General features: G+C 46.1%; 1 protein-coding gene across 3 annotated transcripts in view; it reads left to right on the top strand.

Annotated features, from left to right (window-relative positions):
* LOC142414483 (uncharacterized) overlaps positions 1-20,599 on the top strand; it is a 60,367-nt gene extending 39,768 nt beyond the window's left edge. For 2 of the 3 annotated variants that reach the window (XM_075511765.1, XM_075511764.1), the window contains 9 exons: positions 1,310-1,404; positions 2,670-2,728; positions 3,218-3,378; positions 5,139-5,273; positions 10,839-10,881; positions 10,993-11,030; positions 11,574-11,661; positions 13,156-13,330; positions 14,969-20,599. In XM_075511765.1, coding sequence (XP_075367880.1) covers positions 1,310-1,404; positions 2,670-2,728; positions 3,218-3,378; positions 5,139-5,273; positions 10,839-10,881; positions 10,993-11,030; positions 11,574-11,661; positions 13,156-13,330; positions 14,969-15,118 — 944 coding nt within the window. In that variant the 3' untranslated portion in view covers positions 15,119-20,599. Of the gene's footprint in view, positions 1-1,309; positions 1,405-2,669; positions 2,729-3,217; positions 3,379-5,138; positions 5,274-10,838; positions 10,882-10,992; positions 11,031-11,573; positions 11,666-13,155; positions 13,331-14,968 lie in introns of those variants that run through there. The other variant, XR_012777095.1, reaches the window with a different exon arrangement.
* Positions 20,600-20,954: the final 355 nt, after the last annotated feature.

The following is a 20,954-nucleotide window of genomic DNA, read 5'->3' as shown; positions in this document are numbered from 1 at the left end:
CTTATTGTAGCTCCCAGCCCTGCAAACCCGGGCGACGGCGCTTGGCTTGGGAGAAGTGAGTGGGGCTGTTGTGTAACCTGGCTTCAGTGGGATCAGCCATGTGCGGAAAATTAAGCAGCCGTGAAAGTCTTTGTAAGATCAAGGTCTTGTTTCGTACCTTTAGCATTTTTTATGCAGCACAGTTATTAGTTGGAACTCAGGTTCTGACCCCCTCCTTTCTATTAGAGGACTCTCCATCTCAAGGACTTACAATATCCCATTGTAAAGGGGAATTTGTTTTGCTAGAGTTTCTTCTGACCCTTAATCAGCGAGGATTAGAGGCATGGAAATTTTGCTAAGGAAACATGGGTGAGGTGTCCCTGAAGGGTGTTTTGAAACATTTCTTCGAGTTGGAATGTGTCAGCTTCTAATTTAGAGAGTTGTTTTGATTATGCCTTGAACTGGGATACGGGCAGATTATATAAATACTGTGAAGGTGATTCTCATCTTATTTTTACCCACAGTTGTTACATTAGAGCTGTCTGATACAAAATTTGTGGTGAAGATAGGCTCTGTGGATGGGAAAAAATGGGAAAGAATTGGAGGCTTTATAATGTTATCTGCAACTGGATTCATTTTTCTGGTGGAACATAAAACTGGAGCTCTGAGTTCTCATTTCCACCGAGTATCTCATGACACTTAATACAAGATTTAGGGATATTATCTCTCCGAGTCTGGAGAACTCGGATTATTGCATTCTGCTGCCATGAATCAAATATGAATTTAAGCATGGAAAAATGCATCTTTTGGACCTCTTTTCAAATGTTATTGCTCATTCTGTCCCACAATTTGAAAAATGAAAATGTCCTTTCTATAGTGCTTTATTTTGACTTGCTGATTAGCTTTCCTTCCATTGCAGGGAGGGGTAAGAGATTTGACATGTTTACCCCAAATTATTATAAATAGCTTCGGTACCTGAAACTGCATTGTTACTAAATTTACTCAGCTCTCTCTGTGTTTGGGGGTTCTTTTAAATTAGTCTATGTTTCTATATGAAATGTATGAATGCTGTGGTGAAATGATGGCTGTTCAGCAATATTGAGTTCTGGGGTTTGACTGGGGCTGCGGGAACATCGCAGCAACCCTTGGGAAAAATCCCGAGGCTGGGACTTTGCTTTATTGGGGCAGTGACTCTCAGACGTGAGTGTTCTGTCTGCTGTGTGAAGGGATTTTCCATGCAGACAGTCTCTCATGTAAGGCAGATGAAACCGCAGCTACACATGGCACAGCGACATGTGTTCTCACTAACTTGTCTTATTCTCCTTTTTAGTAAGAATATTTATCGGCCAGGTCCCCCTGAAACTTAATAGTACCCATGGGAAGTACACAGAGATTCTCCACATCGAGGGTGAAATCCTGGCGATGGTGAGTGTCATTGCCAGGACCTTGGCAATGCTGATGGGACGGGTCCCCTTCGCTCCTCCTAGTGTTGTCATGGGAAGCCACGAGACTCTGTAGCGTGGATTTAGCCTTTTTAATCATTGAACTGTCCTGGTCTGGTGTAAGTAGGACTGGTGAGACGTACACTTCTAAATCCCAGCACGCTTCTCTCTGCTGCCCTGCCCAGGCTGTCAAGACAGCAGTGGAGAGATCCAGCTCCTATGGGGCTTAAGACAGCATATCTGCCCAGAAAATCCTGAAGCCCTTTTTGTGAAGTGGTGTGGCTGGGTTCACTCTTCTGCAGCCTCCATCCTTTCCTAGTGCCTTCTGGCTGCATTGCCTTTTGCAGACCTCAAAAGGGCATTAGTGCTCCTCCAAGGTCGAACATTAAAACAGTAACTCTGGGCTTCATTGTTCATCAGTACATCTCACAGGTGCTGGGGCGGGTTGGGCTGCAGCTGGTGCCACCTTGCTCTTAGCCACCCACCCAAACATACCTTCCTCTTGGTGGAGTTTCCCAGCCATGCTATCGCGATCACGTGGCCCTCAGTCAGTTGAGAGCAAGCGCTGGGTGAGCTGGTGGCTTCCCCATATGCTGGCCATCAGTTGCCCCCAAAAGACCCCTGGGCTGGGGATAGGTACATCTCTGTGCGTTTTTTAGCCAGATCATTGCATGCATGAGTTCGTCCTGTTAGCAGTTCCTGGACTGGCTGCAGTTCATCCCAGCTCTTTTTGGAGTAGGTGATGTGGACATGCCGCCAAAGGAGGGGGGAGCCAGGGTGAGTTGCCTTGATGCTGCCTGCACGGCTTGTGCGGGGGAGTGAACACAAACAACCGCATGGATCCGGGGATCCTTGGAAGATGCGCAGTCTCCAAGGGTGCCGCTTTGAGCTCGGCCTCGCACGGGGCTCTCTCCCTGCTGGCTTCTGGCTCGTCCTGAGCCTTTGCAATCATTGCACAGTGGGGCCCCAGGCAGATGCTCATGTCAAAATCCCCAGGTCTTCGTTCCTGTCCAAGGCTGCGTGATGGTGACTTCAGCCATCCCTTGCTGGCAACAGGACGGCGCATCTTTCTTCTCCAGCAGATGAACCGCTGGGATGCTGAGAGCCCCCTCAGCCTCAGCAGGCAGCTCTGGTGAACACAGGGGATGGTGTTGGTGACCCAGGAGGGCTGTCCGGTGCTGCGTCCTGCCAGGCTGCCTCCCTCCACCATCCCCCGGGCACTAACAGCTGCTCTCTCCTTCCTTGCAGCTCAATGCATCGCTGTCGGGCTTGCCGGGGTACCACCACTCCACAGTTAAGGCGACCAGGTAAGGCTAAGGCTACCAGGGGACGAATGAGAAACTTGAGCGTTCAGGATGTTCGGCTCAAGACCCACATTCTCCATTTTGAGTTGGTGCCGGGCTTGATGCAATCCGGCCCGGCGGTAGCCCAGGGCATGGGGAATGCCTGACCACTTTGCCTGGCTCTCCCAGTCCTTCCTCCTGGTCTGAGCAGCTTGGGGATGGGCTTGTGAGCTGCCCAGGGGGGATTTATGGCTGGTTTCAAAGTGAGCTACCAGCACCCCTTCCAGCCCCAAATCTACCTCTCTGTGTGTAAGTTTGTCCTGTTTTTAAGGTCTGTTACAATGCACGGCTGTTTCAGTATGTGTGCAATATTGTGTCTGTGATAAGCATTGCTTGCATTAATAAGAGTCCTATGTATAATGTGTGTTAATAAGTGTCCTATGTATAAGGTGCTAACAATGACATCAGGCTGACCCGTGGTACTCAGGGCTGTTTTGTTTTGTTTTCTGTTAGGGAGGCAAATTTTGTGCATGTTTCAGTGCAATCCACGTTCTCTTTAGCATCCAACGTGACTTTCTACGACGTTGTCAGCAGCACGAAAAGCTACATTCAAGCTTGCAAATCCCCCACCGAAGCCTGCCAGTTAATCTCCAGCCTGAAGCCGCTCCACAGAGGTAAATAGCATCTGGAGGGACTGTGACGGGAGGGGAAAGGGATGTTTTATTTGGCTTCTTTTATAACAGGGGGAGAAAGATTTTGGCGTTTGGAAAAACCCCTCTGAATCTTTTTTATCTCATTCAAATGGGAGTCATCTTAAGAGCCTCGCAGTACAAAAGGGTTGCAGATATCGAGCCTTATCTTCGCCACATGTGTGAGAAATCTGCCTCTCTGTGAAAACATCACACAGCACAGGATTAGAGGCATTGTAGGGCAGCCTTTCATCTCCGGGTTGTGACACCAGGCCCCGGCCAGATCAAAAAACCATAAGTCTTAATTCCACCCGCACGGCCGGGAGCTGGGGAAATGGCATGAAAGCCAAGAGACAAAACTCCCCAGGGAAGTCGACCGGAGCCGCTGGAGGCTACGCAGGGAGCTGCGCTCTCCTGCCTGCCCAATTTCAGTGTTGCAGGGTGTAAAAATGGTTAACGATCCAGAGCTTTCGATTTCTGTACCGAATCCTCTACCTGCCAAACGGGAACCACGGGTGCGGCACAGAGAGACCTAGAGAAGCACATCAGTGTTGTGCAGGACCTTCTCCAGGTGGACCCCATCGATGGTGTGGCCCTGTGCCCTGCACCTCGCGTTCCCAGGGAGCAATGGAGGAGACTTAGCCGTGAGAGGTACCGGCAGGGTGCAGGGAGTGGGCTCCCTTGAAAGATGGGCTCCTGCAAGGAAACTTCTGCGCGTGGAGCTCTGCGACTTCGGGGTTTGAGGCTTCGAGGTTTAGCTTAGAGGATGAAGGGCGGCAGCGCTTAGCCTGGGTGTAGTGGGAAACCCCTCGGATCGTTTTGGCACAGTAAACACGAAGATGAGAAATTTAGCGTGTGCTTTTATTTTAATGTGCTGTATTTTAAAACCACACTCCACCATGGATTGAATTAAATTATTTTGGTAGACCCGCTCAGATTATATCTAGCCGTTGCCTCTGATACAATGCTTCTGGTAAAGTCTACTTCCAACTTGAAATGAGCAGAATAAGAAAAAAATTATGTTCTTGTTCAAGTACTTTAAAGAAAAGATGTCAGGTCAAAAAAAAAAAAAAAAGATGGATCTAGCAGGGAGAGGTTTATAAAAGGTGAGTGCCAAATGAATGACACGTTTTCCATAAAATCCTATTTCTCATGAATATTTTTTCATTTTTTCATTCCATGCAGTTTGACTTCTCAGTAAAAAATGAAAATTCGGTGACCCAATTGTCATCATTTACCCACAGTTTTGCTGAATGCTCATTGTACAAATCTGACTTTCTAAAGTAAAACACTGCTTCAAAGTAATGTAATGAAAGGACAAATTCTTTGTTTGAAAAATGAAAAAATCCAGTGCTTAATATTGAAATGGAAAAAAATTGTTTTGGGCTGAGCAAAATGTTTTGCTTGATATAAACTTAAAAATTGATTCGTTGAACTGTCTCAGGGGGTGAATGTATTTCAGCTTGAGCCAAACCAAGTTTTTCTTTTTCATTTCCCCTTCTGCCTCTGAGCTGAAACATTTATTATTCGCCCCCTCTGTTTGCCTGTACAAATGATGGTAGATACGCAAGAAATGGTGGCATAGTGTAATGCTGACTGTCTCCTAATGGAACAAATACTATTTTTAAAAAAAGAGAAGAGATTAAAGCAGCACATGAGCTGAATGTGATGCACGGGGAAAGCAAATGTGCATAACGGTGGGTTCAGAGAGAACCGTGCTGATCTTGGCCGCCTCTTCCCGACAGTTGGCAGCTTGTGCAAGCAGAAAGACCCCGAATGCGACAAGGAAACTTCCGAATGCACCGACTTCAATGGAGTCGCACTCTGCCAGTGCAAAAGTGGGTACTTCAAATACAACAAGATGGACCACTCCTGCAGAGGTATTGCTCTTTATGTGGCGTATTTTGCCTAAATTTTGCTTAAGCTTTTTGTTCCAGTGGAAATGAGTGTGTGTGTGTATTGCTGTGCATGCAAGAAGCTCAATATGATGAATAAATATTAGCAGCTCAAGTTTCTTTTATTTAGTTAGGGGACTTTTCAGCAGACGCTGAAGATACGGTCTCTCCCTAGGAATAATATTATCTCTTTCTGGAGCACGCTGTGAGTCACAGTGATTGAGAAGAGGGAGAAAGGGGCCCGACTGCTTTGGGCTCCAGTTCAGTGGCACAGAGCAGAGATGACGTGCGTCTCTGCCTGTTTTGATTTTGTCTGAACTCTCAGCGAACTTAGGAGCAGTGCTTTAAACTCACAAGCTTATATTAATACATCATCAATATTTTTAAAATAAGTATCTGAAAATGATTATGAATTTATTTTTCAGCTGGGTTCCCAATAGAAATTTGAAGCTTAAGTGTTATTTTATATAAGTATTATTATTTTTTAGCTACTCCTCAGATCATGAAATCTGGTTTTGCTACATTTTAAACAAGGTCTTTGTCTGCGTGCCAGTGGTCAAAATGACTTCTGTAGGATCAGGGTGTCCATTCCCTAGTTCCAGTGGTTGGTGTAGGGCTTAAGAAATGCAGTTTTCTGATGACATATCAATAAGAATTGCAGTAGTGGTTACATATGCTTCTGGCAGTATCTGCTGCGTTGCTGTTGAAATAGGAGGAGATGCTTTGTCGATTCCAAATCTGATCAGAGAGTGAGAAAAATGTGCCTGGAAATAACTCATGTCCTGCAGGCTCTGGGATGGACATCTCGGAGATAGGCATCTCTGGGTCCCAGGTCATGGTCCTGCCTCTCCTCCACTCTGCGGCTCCAGGGAAAACCTTTCTCCTTTGTGTTTTCCTTCCCTCCCTTCATCTTCTATGTTGGGAGAAGGATTTCTATTAGGAAATACTGACCATCTCCACCGACCCTTGAGAGTCAGAGCAGGGCTTATGTAGTGAGTGGGGAGCTGAGCTGAAACCTGGGAGGCTTTTGCCGAATTCTTGCTCCATCATCTTGCTCCCAATGGGGACCCAGGGCGAGTTACTCCATTTTTCTCATCCATGTCTCTTGTCAAGCAGTGTCGTGAAGATAAATACCTGAAAGGCTGTGAGGCACTCGGATGCGATGGTTGGAGAGGGCTAAGAGAACTAACATCTCGTACATGTGGTTACTCCCTACTTATGGGTCCTGTTCGCTGTGCAAAATATAAAAAACCCTACCTGCATACAGTGCGGCCTCAATTCCACCTTCAGCTCACTGCTGTCAGTAGGAAACATCTTACTGACCACCTTGAGCATGTCTGAGGGACAGGGTTGATGCGAGATTTAGGCTGCAGTGCAGTGGCATGAGGGTAGCACCGACTGCATGGTGCCACGCTCCGTCAAGGTACCAGATTTTCAGCATCACTTTGTTCCCATCTGGGTAAGCCAAATGGTTGGGATTTTTAGAGGCTTTTTCAAAAGCCAAGCTATGGCCCTCATTTGATATTTAGGGCTATTTTCTGATAAATATAGCATACAATATGCCAGCCTCTTTGAAAATCTCTGCCCTCTTAGTGACTAAACAGGAACTGAGGTCTCCTGAGCATCTGACCCTCATTGTGGGTCGTGAAAATGTGGCACGGTAACTCCAATTATAGTATTTGCAAAGAGGGAAACAGCTATTGTGCTGCCCTGTCCGGTCTTCCCCGTGGGAAGAGGCGGGTGCGGCTGGGAGAGCCGCTGGGGCGCAGGGGATCGGCCGCCCCGACTCCCAGGGATTGTTCTGTCCTGCCTTGCGGTGCCTGTCCCCTGGGGCGTGCTCGAAAAAGCATCCCCTGGGCCAAGGAAGGGTTGGGTCTCTGAGCCACAGGAGTTTTGACATGTCGGCCATGGTACCTCTTGGTGTGCAGTTTGGTGGTCTCTGGGTCGTTGCTGGTTTTCAACCTTCTCGGTATCTTCAGGGCTGTTTTAGAAACAGGGCAACAAACCCAATGTGCCAGCTTTTCAGGGGCATGCTATTTTTAATAGCACAGAGCGTTTCTGGAGCAAAGCAAGGAGCAGCAAAGCAGGTTTCCAAAGGGATGCCTGAGTCTCTTTCGGGAAGAGAAAGGCAAAGGAATCCTGAGGAGAAAAGCACAACTTGATAGCTTTGCTTGGCCCCTGACACTTAAGCCTTTCCTCTGATCCCTGCTCGTGTTTGAAAGCTTGCCGAGTGAGTGTGACAGCACGAGCTCTCCTGGGAGCGTGTTCAGAGGAGCAGGAAAGATGCCAGAGGAGAAAGCAACGTGGCAGGAAAAGGCAGGGTGAGGAGAGGAAAAGACATAAACACCGAGCGTTTAAGTAAGACAGAGGTGCATGTTCAGGATCTTGCTTTTCCTCTTCACTGCCTCCTGGCCTGAGAGCTGTGTGCCAGTGGGGTCCCAGGGCTGCTCCTGCCCAAGGCACGGCTCCAGCTTTGAGACCACTCGGGGTGTATGTGCCCTACACACGTTATTGAGCTAGGGCTGAGGGGTTGAGATTAGGCTGGGCTCCAGCATCTGCCTGCAGGCTCCTCCAGGCCCTCCCAACACGCAAGTGGCAGGCTGGGGCTCGGGCTGGGGTACACGGGGCTGCTGCGCTCATTAGAGAAGGCGACTCCAGCGAGCTGTCGAGGTGATGCCTCCCTCCCCTTCACTGCAGATTTCGTTGTTGCCTGATCTTGTGGCTCACTTTGGTAGAACATTTGCTCCATCATGGTTTTGGTCTGCTTTTGTTAGTGAGTGAAAGGAGCAACACATCCAGTCTCATTTTGCTAATGCCTCAGTGTTATGAATGAGCCAGACAAGGATCTTTTGGGATTTACTACCCTTGCCCTGGCTGTTCATTGACTGAAGCTCTTAACTCTTGTCCAGTTACCTCTGGTCTCTTCCTTGACTTCAAAGAAACCATCTTAGAGAGAGAAAAATAAATCCAGTGCAAAAAGCATCATGATGAGATGCAGCAGGGGGGCTACGCAAAGAGCCTCACCCTCCCCATCCCCATCTCTGGGGGAATAAATGGAGTGAAAGAGGTAGTGGAGGAGTAGTGGGGCTATATAAGGCAGAGAAAAGGGTGAAAAACCACCTATCATGGACATCAGACCCCCGGCATCATTGGTGCCAGTTGCTATGGCAAGTCTGTGCCTAGAGCTGCAATATTCATGGTGTGGGTACATCACTCATCTGCGTCCACACACCCCGCAGGGAAAATGGCATGCTGAGTGACATGAGACGCTTAGTAAATGGTATATAAGCAAACGGTATTTCAATATCTCCACAAGCAAGGCCAGGCACCCAAGAGCAGAGTGCCAGGCACACTGTGGGTTGCCTCTCCTGGAAAACAGAGACTTGGGCAGAGCTGTGAAGGGGGCCTGGCAGGTAAAGAAGAGGTCCTCAGCCCTGGCTTGTAAGGCTAATATGGTCCCGGGGTGCATTTAGGGGCCATGGGCAGGCAGAAGAGGGGAAGTTTTGTTATCCCTGGGCTTGCGACATCTATTTCTGGGAACTAGAAATCAAAAGGCTCAAAGAGAACCTGTGAGTGTTCAGAGAAAAGCTGCAATAACCAGGGAGACTCAAAGATCTCAGTGCACTTGGCTTTATTAAAGGCAAAGGAGTGATTTGATGGTGAGGAGGAGAAATGTGATCGTATAACCTTTTCCAATCTAGCAAGTAAACATCCAAAGGCTGGAATTTGACACTGGGATAATTCAGACCAGAAAGAAGGTGAATGTTTTTAATGGCTGGGGAAATTAACTTTATGAGCATCTGACCCCGGGTTGTGGTTGATTGTCCGTCACTGAAAATATTAAAATCAATCTTGGATGGTTCTTTAAAATGTAGCTCCAGTTCAACTATTTGATTTGAAAATGGAATTAAATTTAGGGAAGTTCTGTGACCTGTATTATGAGGGGGAGGTCACAGTCACATTGCTCCCTGCTGGCATCAATGTTGCTTGTTATTGATGCTGGAAGAGCCATAAACTTCTGAATCCAGCCAGAAAACTAGTGCTCTCTCTTGGTTTACTATGATATTGCCATCCCATCCTAATGGACAACGTTGCACGTTTGTCCTTCTTTCCTTCCTTCCTCCCCTCCTGTGCCAAATGTTTCTGAAAATACAGTTGTCGGCCGTGCCGGAGGGGAAAAGGCGTCTGGTGTGCTGGGAGCAGCGGAGGAGGAGGAGAGGAGGCGAGGGCTTTGCTGCGGCTTAGCTGGGACCTCTGCTGGGCAGCCCCTCTGCTCCCCGCAGATTTCCTCACGCTTGCTGGGGTTAGAGAGCGCCTGAGCTTTCAGCTGCGGGTTGCCCCTACGGTTAGAGAGCGAGGCAGAGGGAAGAGGGCTTGAGAGCTGCTGCCTCACCGTTTCTAAGCATATGGTGTTTGAGGGGAAAAAAAATCCATCAGCATTTTTGTTTTCACTTAATCTAGTTTTATTCCCTGTGGAGTGTGCTGCAGGGGTTTCCCAGACCCCTGGGTGATGTCCCGCAGACCCCCGAGGGCTGCTGCATGTGCTGGCCCTGGCTCGTCCCTCCGCCCCAAGCAACTCCGTCCGTGTCGCTCCTAGCCGGGTCTCTGAGCGACCACCTTCACTGCCTCTGCGAAAGGCAGCAGATCTGCAGGGGCACTGGTGGGACTAGTGCTGAGAAAAGCAGTGATCTTATCAGTGATTTGAAGCTTATAATTGTGTGTCCAGCGTATCATCACCTTTGCTGGTCATCAGAAGGGTAGTATAATTTTCTGAGATAATTCAGGTGATGAGATAGCTGCCCTTTAAGCACAGCAGTTATTTTGAAGTGATGGCTTCAGTCTTTTTACCAACATTTTGTACATAGCAGTTTTCTGCATTATTTAACTGTAACAAGAAATTAATTGTAAAACGTTTAATTTCTATTCTATAGTAAAATATGATATTTTAAAATTTGATTTCGCTCCAAATTTGAAATAAATTTTTAAAAAGTGACATTTTTCTTGAAGCAAAACATAATATATCACCTTGGGTTAACCATGACTCTGTTTGCATAATATTTTGTTGCAGTACTAACATTTAAAAGTAATGAATAATGCGCATCAGCGCTAAAGTAGCACTGTTCAAATGAGGTTTCAAAACAAAAGCTGGAGACACTTCAGATTACTGAAGTTTTGTGGGAGCTGCTGTTTTGTGGGAAGCAATACAAGTGCGCAGTGAGTTTCCATTTGGCAAGAAGAGGTTCTGCTGGGAATTACGTTACCAGCTGCCCACCCTGTGCCAGGCTGCAGGCTAGCTCTGCCGGGAAGCCCTGAAATGGTCCCGTCAAAGCCAGTGGGAGGTGAATTTCAGTGCACAGTGCTTTGCCTAAACCAGAGGAGATATTGCATCACACCAGAGAGCGTGGCATTCCTGCTGTGCCAGCAGTGCAGACCAGCTTGTCGGTCCCCAAGGCTGTTTGGGGTGAGGCTGCGGTAGGAAGCGGCGATGGGAAGTGCCTCCCCGGCACCACTACGCGGTGCTCATGGCCCTTCTCTCTTCTGTGTTTTTAGCCTGTGAAGACGGATATAAGCTGGAAAATGAGACCTGTGTGAGGTATGGTGACTGTTCTGCCCTCCTCCTACCTCGCCATCCTTCTTAATATTGCTTTGGCGACCTGTCGGCACAACTAAGCCGCTGAAACTCCCTGTTGTTTTCTGTTACCAGCTGCCCGTTTGGCTTAGGTGGATTCAACTGTGGAAACCGTAAGTACTGAGTTTTGTTTCCTTTAATTTCCACAGCATCAGAAATGGGAAATTTGAAACAAGTAATTGCAAATGACTATGTCTAAAATGCAGTAGGTACACGCTACTCTTGCCAGTGTTTTTTGTTTCTTCATTTTCTGTTGAAAAGTGTTTTGTTGACCTTCTTTGACAAAATTGACTTAATGTTATCTCCTAAGGAAAGGAGATCTCCTTTCTCTGGATACTCTGTCATGATAACACATATAGTGGGCACTCTTGAAGCAAGATATTCGGAGGTGAATCCGTGAAATATCATTTGAATTATTCCGCCTATCAGTGAAGGGAATCTGTCCCCTAGGGAAACAAGAGCTTGTTCTTCCTTCAGCAGGAGATCCCCAACTCCATCCATCTCACTTGAAAATTTAAGGCCATGTTGCTTACAGAGGGAGGGAAAGTGGGAAATAAACAGTTAATCCCTTTGCATGAGGACTGTGGATATGTTTACATTAGTAGTTACAACCACATCGATGTTCCTAAGTGGGTCTCTGTCTTTCCCATCTCTAGCATATCAGCTCATCACTGTGGTGATCGCGGCTGCAGGAGGGGGACTTCTGCTTATCATGGGCATAGCACTGATTGTCACCTGCTGCCGGTAGGTACCGCTGCCGGCCCCGGCTCGCATGGCATCCTCTTGGTGGAGCACTTAGTGCTCCACAGGTGAACCCAAAGGACCAAAGGACCAAAACATAGGTGAACACGTAGGATAGCTAAGCAAGTGGGGTAATCAGAGATACTGAACTATTACATTGTGCTTTCTTTTGGGGCATATCTTTTGTTTTTCCAGCAACCAGGCTAAAAAATTCAACTCGGTGTCTCTTAAAGATGCACCTGGCAATCATGTCCTCTAAGGATGGAGAGGCAAAGGAGTCTTTCCCACTCAGAGCTGTAAGGCAGCCAGGGAGCAGTCTCCAAAAATGCAAGCTAAGTAGAAAGGAGAAGCTTAGGCAACAGGAGGGGTTACTGGCCATTGCTAAGTGGTGTTTGAGAGTATTTAAGGCTATTTTCATTTTCCTTTATGGACAAGTCCTGCATGTGCTCTCACTCTGTGTGTCTTTCCCTCTGAGATGCACACACGCATGTACACATGTGGTTCCCGTACCAGCAGGTAGCTTCAGACTGGAGGCAAGATGTGCTTGCCGAGGAAGCTCTGCTTCATGATTGGGCTGCCAATCATGCAAATGATTGAAATGAAATGGGCTGCCTTGCACTAACACCCTCTCCCCCCCATTCCAGCCCCCAAATCTAGGATTTCGAAGCTCTCTGATTAAAGTCAGCAGCTGGATTTATCAGTAACATAGACGTGGCAGTGGTTTGGGTGGCACAGTGGTGTGCACTTGTTCACACGTGTTTTCAGCCAGAGAGACGCGAGCAAGCCCCAGCCAGGAGGTGTGATGGCCAGTACACCTCCAGGCACCAGAGTGCAGATCTCTGCAGGGATGGACTGATCTTCTCATGAATCCTGGCCTTTGGCAGCTTATGTGACTTCCTGGAGGGTACTCTACTTTGAACTGGAAGTGTCACCAAAGTCCACTCATACAACATGGTACTCATGTAGGGGCATATGGTGCCATTCAGACTGGCAGCTTGCAGGCCTGTCTTCTTAGGAATTACCATAGTACCCAGAAGTGCTATAGTTAAGCACTTGGAGACTTGAATAGCATGGGGGCTCCCATACATTTTTCTTTCTTCCTGTATTTCTGTGACTTTTTCATTGACTCAGGTGAACACACACATTTTTAAGAGACAATGGGCATAAGTTGCAACAGGAGAGGTTCAAACTGAATGTGGGGAAAAACTCTTTCACCGAGAGGACAGTAAGGCAGTGGAACAGGCCTCAGAGAGGTTATGCCATCTCCATCCTTGGAGGTTTCAAGTCCCACCAGATAACTCCCTGAATAGCATGATCTGACCTCATATCTGATTTTGCCTTGGAGCAGAAGATTGGACTATAGCCCTTCTGAGGTGATCTTTGTTCCTAGTCAAGGTTCATAACATGACATAAATCTCCTGAGATCACATCAGAAATGCATAAAAGATAGCAAGGTAAGTTGTATGTTTTCACTTTCCTTCATTCTTTTATAAACAGGAAGAATAAAAATGACATAAGTAAACTCATTTTCAAGAGTGGAGATTTCCAGATGTCACCGTATGCTGAATATCCGAAGAACCCCCGGGCACAGGAATGGGGCAGAGAGACCATCGAGATGCAAGAGAACGGAAGCACCAAGAATCTGTTGCAGATGACAGATGTGTATTATTCGGTATCTATCCATAGCTTAGCTATTAACCCTTTGTGCCTGATACAGCAAAGACACCTTCCTTTATTTTTGGAAGGACAGATCCCTTTCCTGCAAAATAAAAGAGCAAATAAATGGCTTCCATAGACAGCAAGGCATTGGTAGTCATATGGACTCCAGCTATTACACATGTGGTGAATATCACAGAGATGTCATTAGGAAGAGGAAGGGAAATGTCTGCTAGGGAAATGTCTAGGCACGTTTTGGTAGATGCCTAAAAAGCCCAATCCTAGAGTAGACAGGGAGACTTAAAGGTTTTGGACAGGCTTCTAGGAATCCCTGTGGGTAGTTTTCTCCCTTCCACCCTCACTGATGATGCTGGAAGGCTGAGACCTCTGCCTGGGGAACTTCACCCCAAGATGGGAAGATGCTGGTCACGGAGGACCCCTCTTTTCTTCCACTCCTCCCGCTCTCCAGGGTACAGGCCCCTTCCTGCAGCAGGAAGGGTGCATAAGGAGCATCCCTCCAGCTCTGGGGGAACAAGTGGTAGGGAGGAAGCGGTGGAGGAGTAATGGGCTGTGTCGGGCAGAGAAAGACACAAGCACAAGACCTGCTGTCATGGTTGGCACCATCTGCTAATGTCTGTATTCAGAGCTGTGATGCTGGTGTATTGTCTGTCACTAATCTACAGCAACATACTGGATGTACTTAAGGTGTGTGGGGGTTACTCATGTGAGTGAAGGTTGCAGGATTTCACCCAAATCACACATTCTGGACTCCTACTTTCCAGAGCAGAGAGCAGCGAGCAATACGTTTTTTTCTGACTTGTATTTTAAGTTTTCCAGTAAGCAAGTTTACTGGGTTGCACAGCATGAAGGGAAATAATCCTCCTTCCTGCTTCCAGTAAGAATGAGAGATTTGGAAATGAAAATGCATTTCCTAAACATTTTTTAAGACTTTTATTATGCTGGCGACTAGAAAGGGGAGCTTTTTAGCAAGGAGTAGGTGATGAGGGCTTTGCATGGATCTGCTCTGTAACAGATCAAACCAGGTGGCTTGGTGTTATTTACTGGGTGAAAGGATTGTACAGTCTTGGTCTTAGACATCAAATTTCCTCAACCAAGTGTCCCTAGGAGATTTACTTAAGTAAGAGAAGGGAAGAGAAAGGAAGGTCAGATCACTTTGTATTTGACATATAATTCAAGTCCCTGTGTTGGGAGAGTAGGTACCTATGGTTAACAGGGAGAGAGGGGCTCCCAGGTAATGCTCAAAGCAAGAGACTAACTTTGATTTTCTAGAAGCGTTTCCTTTAAGGATGGCTTTGGGACAATATCCTTTTCGTGAGAGTTGTTTCAATGCCTGAGCTCATCAGCACAATTCTCTTGGATTAAAAATTAACTGTGCACTTAGACTGTTGTTGGTGGAGTCAGGTAAAGTCTTCTAACTGGCAAGGTGTCGAAAGTAGATTGCATCAGAATAATCCCTTCAGGCAATGTATAACTCCCACAGTAAAAATCATTCTAGGTTATAGAGATCATTAGCAATCACGTTGTTCCTTCTAGGTACTGAAATAACTTCTGGGAAGGGTGCTAAGGCTGTTCCTGAAGGAAGATTTGAGTGTGAGAATAAGACCCTTTTTATTTCATTTTTTTGCTAATACAGCCAACTGGACTAAGAAATCCTGAACTGGAAAGAAACGGACTTTATCCTCCCTACACTGGTTTGCCTGGATCTCGACATTCATGCATCTACCCTGGACAATACAATCCATCCTTCATTAGTGACGAAACCAGAAGAAGAGACTATTTTTAGCGGGGAGTGGAGAGGGAGTGGAAGATTGACACAGTTTTGTGGCCCTTGATCCCCAGGTACAATCTGTCTCCTGGGCAGTTCAGCCCACATCAATCTTACTCTTCCCTTTTAACCGGAAGGACTTTGAACTTCATGCCGAGCGTTGCTGCCCTGAGGAGTGGTTACACTCGCTGAGCAGCAGAGAGGAGGAGGAGGGAATGGCTCAAGGTGCACATCACTAAAAGACCCAGATGGAAGTTAACACATGTACTCCGGATTTGTTCTGTGCTGCTTCTTCACTCTTTACGCTACATGGCAAGCATGGATCAGTACAGGCAGATGAACTGTGCCCAGCACTCTGCATTGAGTATCACTAGGGAGTGTTTTGTTTACAGATCCTGTTCACTGTTGACTGTGCTTGTCTTCTTAGCCATCCTTCATGCAAAGATTAGCTGTGCAACTCCTTTTCACAGGGCAAATTTGTCCACTCCCTTTTCCATTGCTGCATTGCTTTCTGCTTCGTACACAGCAGGGAAGCTGCCTGGTTCTCTGGCCTTCACCTTCTTACTGGTAGAAGTTCTCCAGATGGCTGGGTCCTTGCTGAAGCCTGATGCCTGCAATGTTGGCTGAATTCGTGGGTTGATTGTCTCCAAGGAGTACGGGAAAGTTAGTCATACCACTGCAATTCTAACTGAAAAAAGACACAGTTGATCCTATGTGCCACTTTGAAAATTTCCTGTATGTAGGGAAGAGTCCGAGTATGTTGTTGTTTTGTCAGCCAGTGTTGTTCAGAAGTGATGCCACTACATGTCATCATCGTGCTTCCGTATAGGATCTTATGGGACTCTGTTTCCCTGCAGGGATTTAAATCCCTGTAGAAACAGCAATATAATGTTAAATAATTGCTCACAGGGAAGAAAAACATGAGATGGGAATTCAGCATGCTCCTTACAAGGAATCTGGGAAGGAGCAATAATGCTATAGCCCTGGGTGGGCAGGTGGAACATGAATTCTGGGCACTGCAAGTGGGACATAGTTTTCAAGCCTCCACAGCCCACCTTGACTTCAGTAGGAGCTGTGGAGGCTTTCAGTACATTGGAAAATAAGGCTCTCTGCAGTCAGTTGCATTTAAGGGAGAGAAAAACATGATGCTTTCAATCCTGGCGGAACAAAGATCACTTATTTTGAAGTGTTTTGGTTTCTTCCATCCTCGTTTTGAGTGATTCAGACCAGGCAGGTTTCTTCACCTAGGTGTGTTAATTCATATTAATTACCTCAGCAAAAGCTGAAGAATGTAAGTTATTACATTCCTTACCAAAGATAGATTGAAAGCTCGCACACTGTATTGTGACCTGAGCTGGGTGTTGAAAGAGATCTTATTAATGAAGTATATTTACTGCTTACCTTTACTGCAGTGTTAACCTGAGTCATCCAAACCCTATCCAGATACAGGGTCCAGATACAGATCCTTCAGAGAGGACATTGGCAGGGTCATTTCTGTGTGGGTGAGTTGCCTCTTTTTCTGAGCGTGCCTAGGACAGAAAGGACTGCCTTTCCCATGGTATGGAGGAGGGGTTTGTCTGTGTTACAAAAGAAAGGGGGAAGCTGGGATTCATGCTAAATCTAAATCCAAAGCATATAGACAGGCACTGGGCTGTGCCCCTATTTACTAGAGCAGCTTAGGGAAGCAGCAAAAAGGCAGAGTGTCCCAGCAATGATGGTAGGATTTAACCAGGTGCCAGCATTTTGTTGGCAAAGGGAAGTGTTTAGGCACATACTTATAGGCAAATATGTTTAATTGCTTGGTTAGTTCAAAGACTGGAAATGTTCCCGAGTGTGCCAAGTACAAAGGACAAAGTAGGAAATATCAACTCACAATTGCAGGTCAATCCTTCTATATAAAGAGTAACATGGACTATATGAACAAAACTCCTGGTCTGTATCTCACAGCAAATTGCAAATTGCAAGGGATTTGAGTGGAAATGAGATATGACTGTTCCTAACTGAGATCACACAAAAGTTTGCAAGTAATTAATTTTCATTTCTTAATGATCTTCAAATTCTTCTTAATGCTGTATCTGGAGTGAAAGGGTCTCAGTAAACCCAGCAGGATTTTCTGAGTGAGGACTGTAAAACTTGGCCTTTTCCAAAAGAGAGAGCTTTATTGCACTGAAATTTTCTCTCTGCCAGAGCAGGTGAACATAGGGAAATTTCTTATGAGAATGTATCCCTTGCAGCCTGACCTTTTAGCTTTGGTAAGAAAGGAGTCACGGAGCCAATGCATAGCCCACAGGAGGAGGAAAAGGGTCTCTCCTGGGCTGCAGCACCTTCTCTGGGTGACCTGGGAGGCCCCGCTCAGCAGGCAGGAGAGGATTTAGGCAGGTGTCAGCAGCGGGGTGACTGCAGGTGCTTTTCTGCGCGGTGATCCGGGAAGTCTTTGCGGAGCTGGCGGGTGCAGCCTGAGGTGATTCAGCCTCCGGCTCTCCACCAGCCCAGCCACTCCCTGTGCCGCAATGCCTCCGTCTTCACCCAAGCCCCGCCGGCTTCCAGCTCCACTAGGGCAGAAGGGGCGAGTGCGGCGCGGTGTGTTTTGCCACAACTTATGACAATTATTTTACCGCAATTATTTACTACCACGTCCCTGCAGCAATGGGCTTGCCTGGCCGCGCTGGGGTGTGACCTGTTTCTGTGCAGCTTGCCTCTGTTAAAGCTGCCACCGGGATCCTCTCTGTCTGCTTCCATCTCTGCCATAAACTAAGCACCCTCTGGCAGTGGAGTGGGGTTTGTTGCTCCTGTCAGATGTGAGAGGGGTCTTCACATGCCCTCAAGCCCACTTTCAAATGCGGATGCCTCTCTGGTCAGTACCTAACTCCCCGTAGGATGTCTAAATAAATGCAGCTTATTTCTCAGACTATTTAGATTACTTTTAGCTACCCCCAATTGCAAATTTTGAGCATATTGGATGTTTTTGCCAAGGGGAATTGCTCTCTACTGTCCAGGAGGATGAGATAGAAGTGGCATGTTTCTTGTAAGGAGGATGCAAGTGGTTCAGCCAGATGTGGGGAAAGGAAGAAAAACTACACCAACACTGCACAGAAATCTGCTCTTGCTCCTGGCTGCTGTGGAAAGCTAGGGGAGCAGTCAGCAAGGGCCCACGGGCAGTTGTGTGGGTGTACTTTTGATTAACTTTGGAAAAAATGCTAATTCTGTTGCTTGACAGGAAAAGATGTGAGAGGCACATGTTTGCTACTATGGTGCTCTGCCAATTGCGCTGACAAAAGCCCCTCACCCACAGAAATACCCCTGGCAGCCAGCCTAGGAGAGGCAGCCCCAGTGAACAGAGCAGCAAAACGCAGATTTGCGGGATCATTCAAAAGGGAGGCTGGTACGCGCAGCCGTCCTCTGTCCCTGCCGTGCGCCGCGGCTCGCCCTGGCCAGCCCTCCCAGCTGCAGGGGAAAAATCAGGGGCCTTTTGCATGCTGTTGAAACCTCACAGCACTGAATTGGGCTATATGAGGAAAAAAGCCAGGACAGGGGCATTTTGATGCCCTTTGCCTTCCACATTTAAAGTGTTAGGTAACACAGCAGCAATGAATCTCATTGCTGTTGCGGCATTTCCCATGAGTCCCACTGCCACGGTCAGGTACTGGTCACCCCTTGTGACCAGCCTTCTAAAAGGTATTTGCCTCCACACTGAGTGGCAGTAAAAGGCTTTAAAAAGTAGCAATAAATTGCAGTTAGGGAGAGGTGTTTGTCATTGTGAAATTGTTGCGCCAGTACTTGTAAAGGTTCTTTGCCGGGACCTGAGCGAGCAGCAGAGCAGGTTTGGACATAGCTGCAGACACGCCAAGTGCTTCCCCAGGACTTGTCTCTAATGCTGGTCAATGGCCATATCCGTTCCAAATCCAACTGGACTTCTCATTCCCTCATAGTGGTGTTTAATCTTTAGTTTTCTTCCTTAAGTTAACAAGAACGGATGCATTTTACTTAAATGCTCTTCCTATGCTGACTAATGTTTTTTCCTCTTTACACACAAAGGACCTAATCCAGCATCCATTATAGTGACCATGGACGGTAATGAAGGGGTTTTTTAGGCCTCAATTATTCCACTGCCAGGGTCACCTGTGTGTACTACATGCTTTCCTGTGGCTCTGTGTTCTGCCTGTTTCTGTGATACTGTTGCTGCCTTTCCATGTTGTATTTATTTTTTTAAAGTATACTTATTACTGTAGCAGGACCTTTATGTGAGATTGAACCAAACAGGTTCAAGATCTGAAACACCTTCCTGAGAAGAGAATGAATGTGAATTTTGTGAAGTTGTTTTACTGATCAGCCAACCTGTTTCCTATCATGTAAGATCTTCCAGGGACGTAGAGGTGCTTTCTGCAGTCACAGATAGGAACTACTCAACAGTTCACTCTTCCTTGTCCCTTCAGAAATGAAACAAGATCTCCCACTTTTGAAAGGAGTAGCACTGTGTGCTTGTAAGATTTTGGGAGCTTTGCAATGTGTATTTAATTCTTTGTTCCCTTGAACTGCTGAAATTGAAAATGTGGACAGGACTCCATGAAGGGGTAAGAAATTTAAAAAAAAAAAAAAGAAGAAGAAAGGAATATGCTTACATGTTTTGCAGAAGTAAACATCTAAAGTGAGTGTGGCTTCTGTACTGTAAGGTCATATGTGGGATGACGCCTCTTCTGTGTCTAGTTTGTGTTGCATGAGTGTAATATCCTTGTTGAGGGAAAACCTAGAGAGGGTGCCTGATGTTCCTCAAAAGCAGTATGTAAATGCTAAGTTCCCTGGTCTTTATTCTGGTAAAATGCTAGAAGGGATGGGAGTCTTGCTTGGGTTAATGACTGCAGCAGGCAGCCCCCAGATCTGCAAAATCCTATATGGAAAAGTCCTGTGGAACACAGTAAAAACTGATCACTTCTCTTGAACAACACCATAGAATTCTCCTGACATAAAAGGTCTCCAATAAAATCTGCTAGGATGGGTTTACGTTAAAGAAAAAAAAACAAACAGAATAAATATTTAATAGTTTCCTTTGTAAAGGAAATTCTGTTAAACTCGGTCATTTGTTTTAAGCCCTGTTAAATTCTACAAGACTTTCTCCTAACAGAAGGTCAAACTTGGTGTGTAAAATCATAATGGTTTATTTGAGCAGCTTTCCAAATTGCAGTAGTAAAGCTCACCTCTTGTGAGCTCTATTTAAAAAGGTAAATTTTCAGCATTCGTTTGTGCTTCTTTTATCAACCTGAATGTAAACCTGCTTTATGTTCTTGACATTGCCCTGTTTCCTTCCCTGTATCTCTGAATGTTTGCTTCCAAGCTGCTGGGGTTCTGAGGACATTTTCCAAACCAGTATTATTTAAAGTTGTATCATATTTTCAGCCTCCACTAATTATACAGTACTGTAGTAGCAAAATATAATTTTTAAGGATTGGATTATTTTTATACCTGCATCCAATATTATTAAATCTGGCGTTCTAGTCAGTATTATAAAAGGATACAATAAAACTATGAATATTACTATGTCTCAGCTTTTTTATTGTCTTTAGCTTTTCCTGTAGAGAGATGCTTATGCAATTTCAGATTGTTTTATTAATAATTAGAAATCTAATCTATAAAATAAGAAATTTTGTAGTTCTTTTGTTCTTCTGATGGTGCTTGGTGGTTGAATAACTAAAATGAAAAGCAAAGAGGAAATGGGTATGTTCTGTTAGTTGTGCTAACCGAACTTCTGCACAGCTGAAATACCAGTTCTGTTCTGATGTTTATTTCAGTAGCATTAAGCAACTCCAAGTTTAATTTTAAAGTTTTCCTCAATTTAATTTTTCATCCTGCTAGTAATGCA

The sequence above is a fragment of the Mycteria americana genome, chromosome 9, assembly GCF_035582795.1.
Source record: "Mycteria americana isolate JAX WOST 10 ecotype Jacksonville Zoo and Gardens chromosome 9, USCA_MyAme_1.0, whole genome shotgun sequence".
Classification (NCBI taxonomy): domain Eukaryota; kingdom Metazoa; phylum Chordata; class Aves; order Ciconiiformes; family Ciconiidae; genus Mycteria; species Mycteria americana.
The sequence above is the reverse complement of the archived record's forward strand: the minus strand, read 5'-3'. Positions and strand labels throughout refer to the sequence as shown.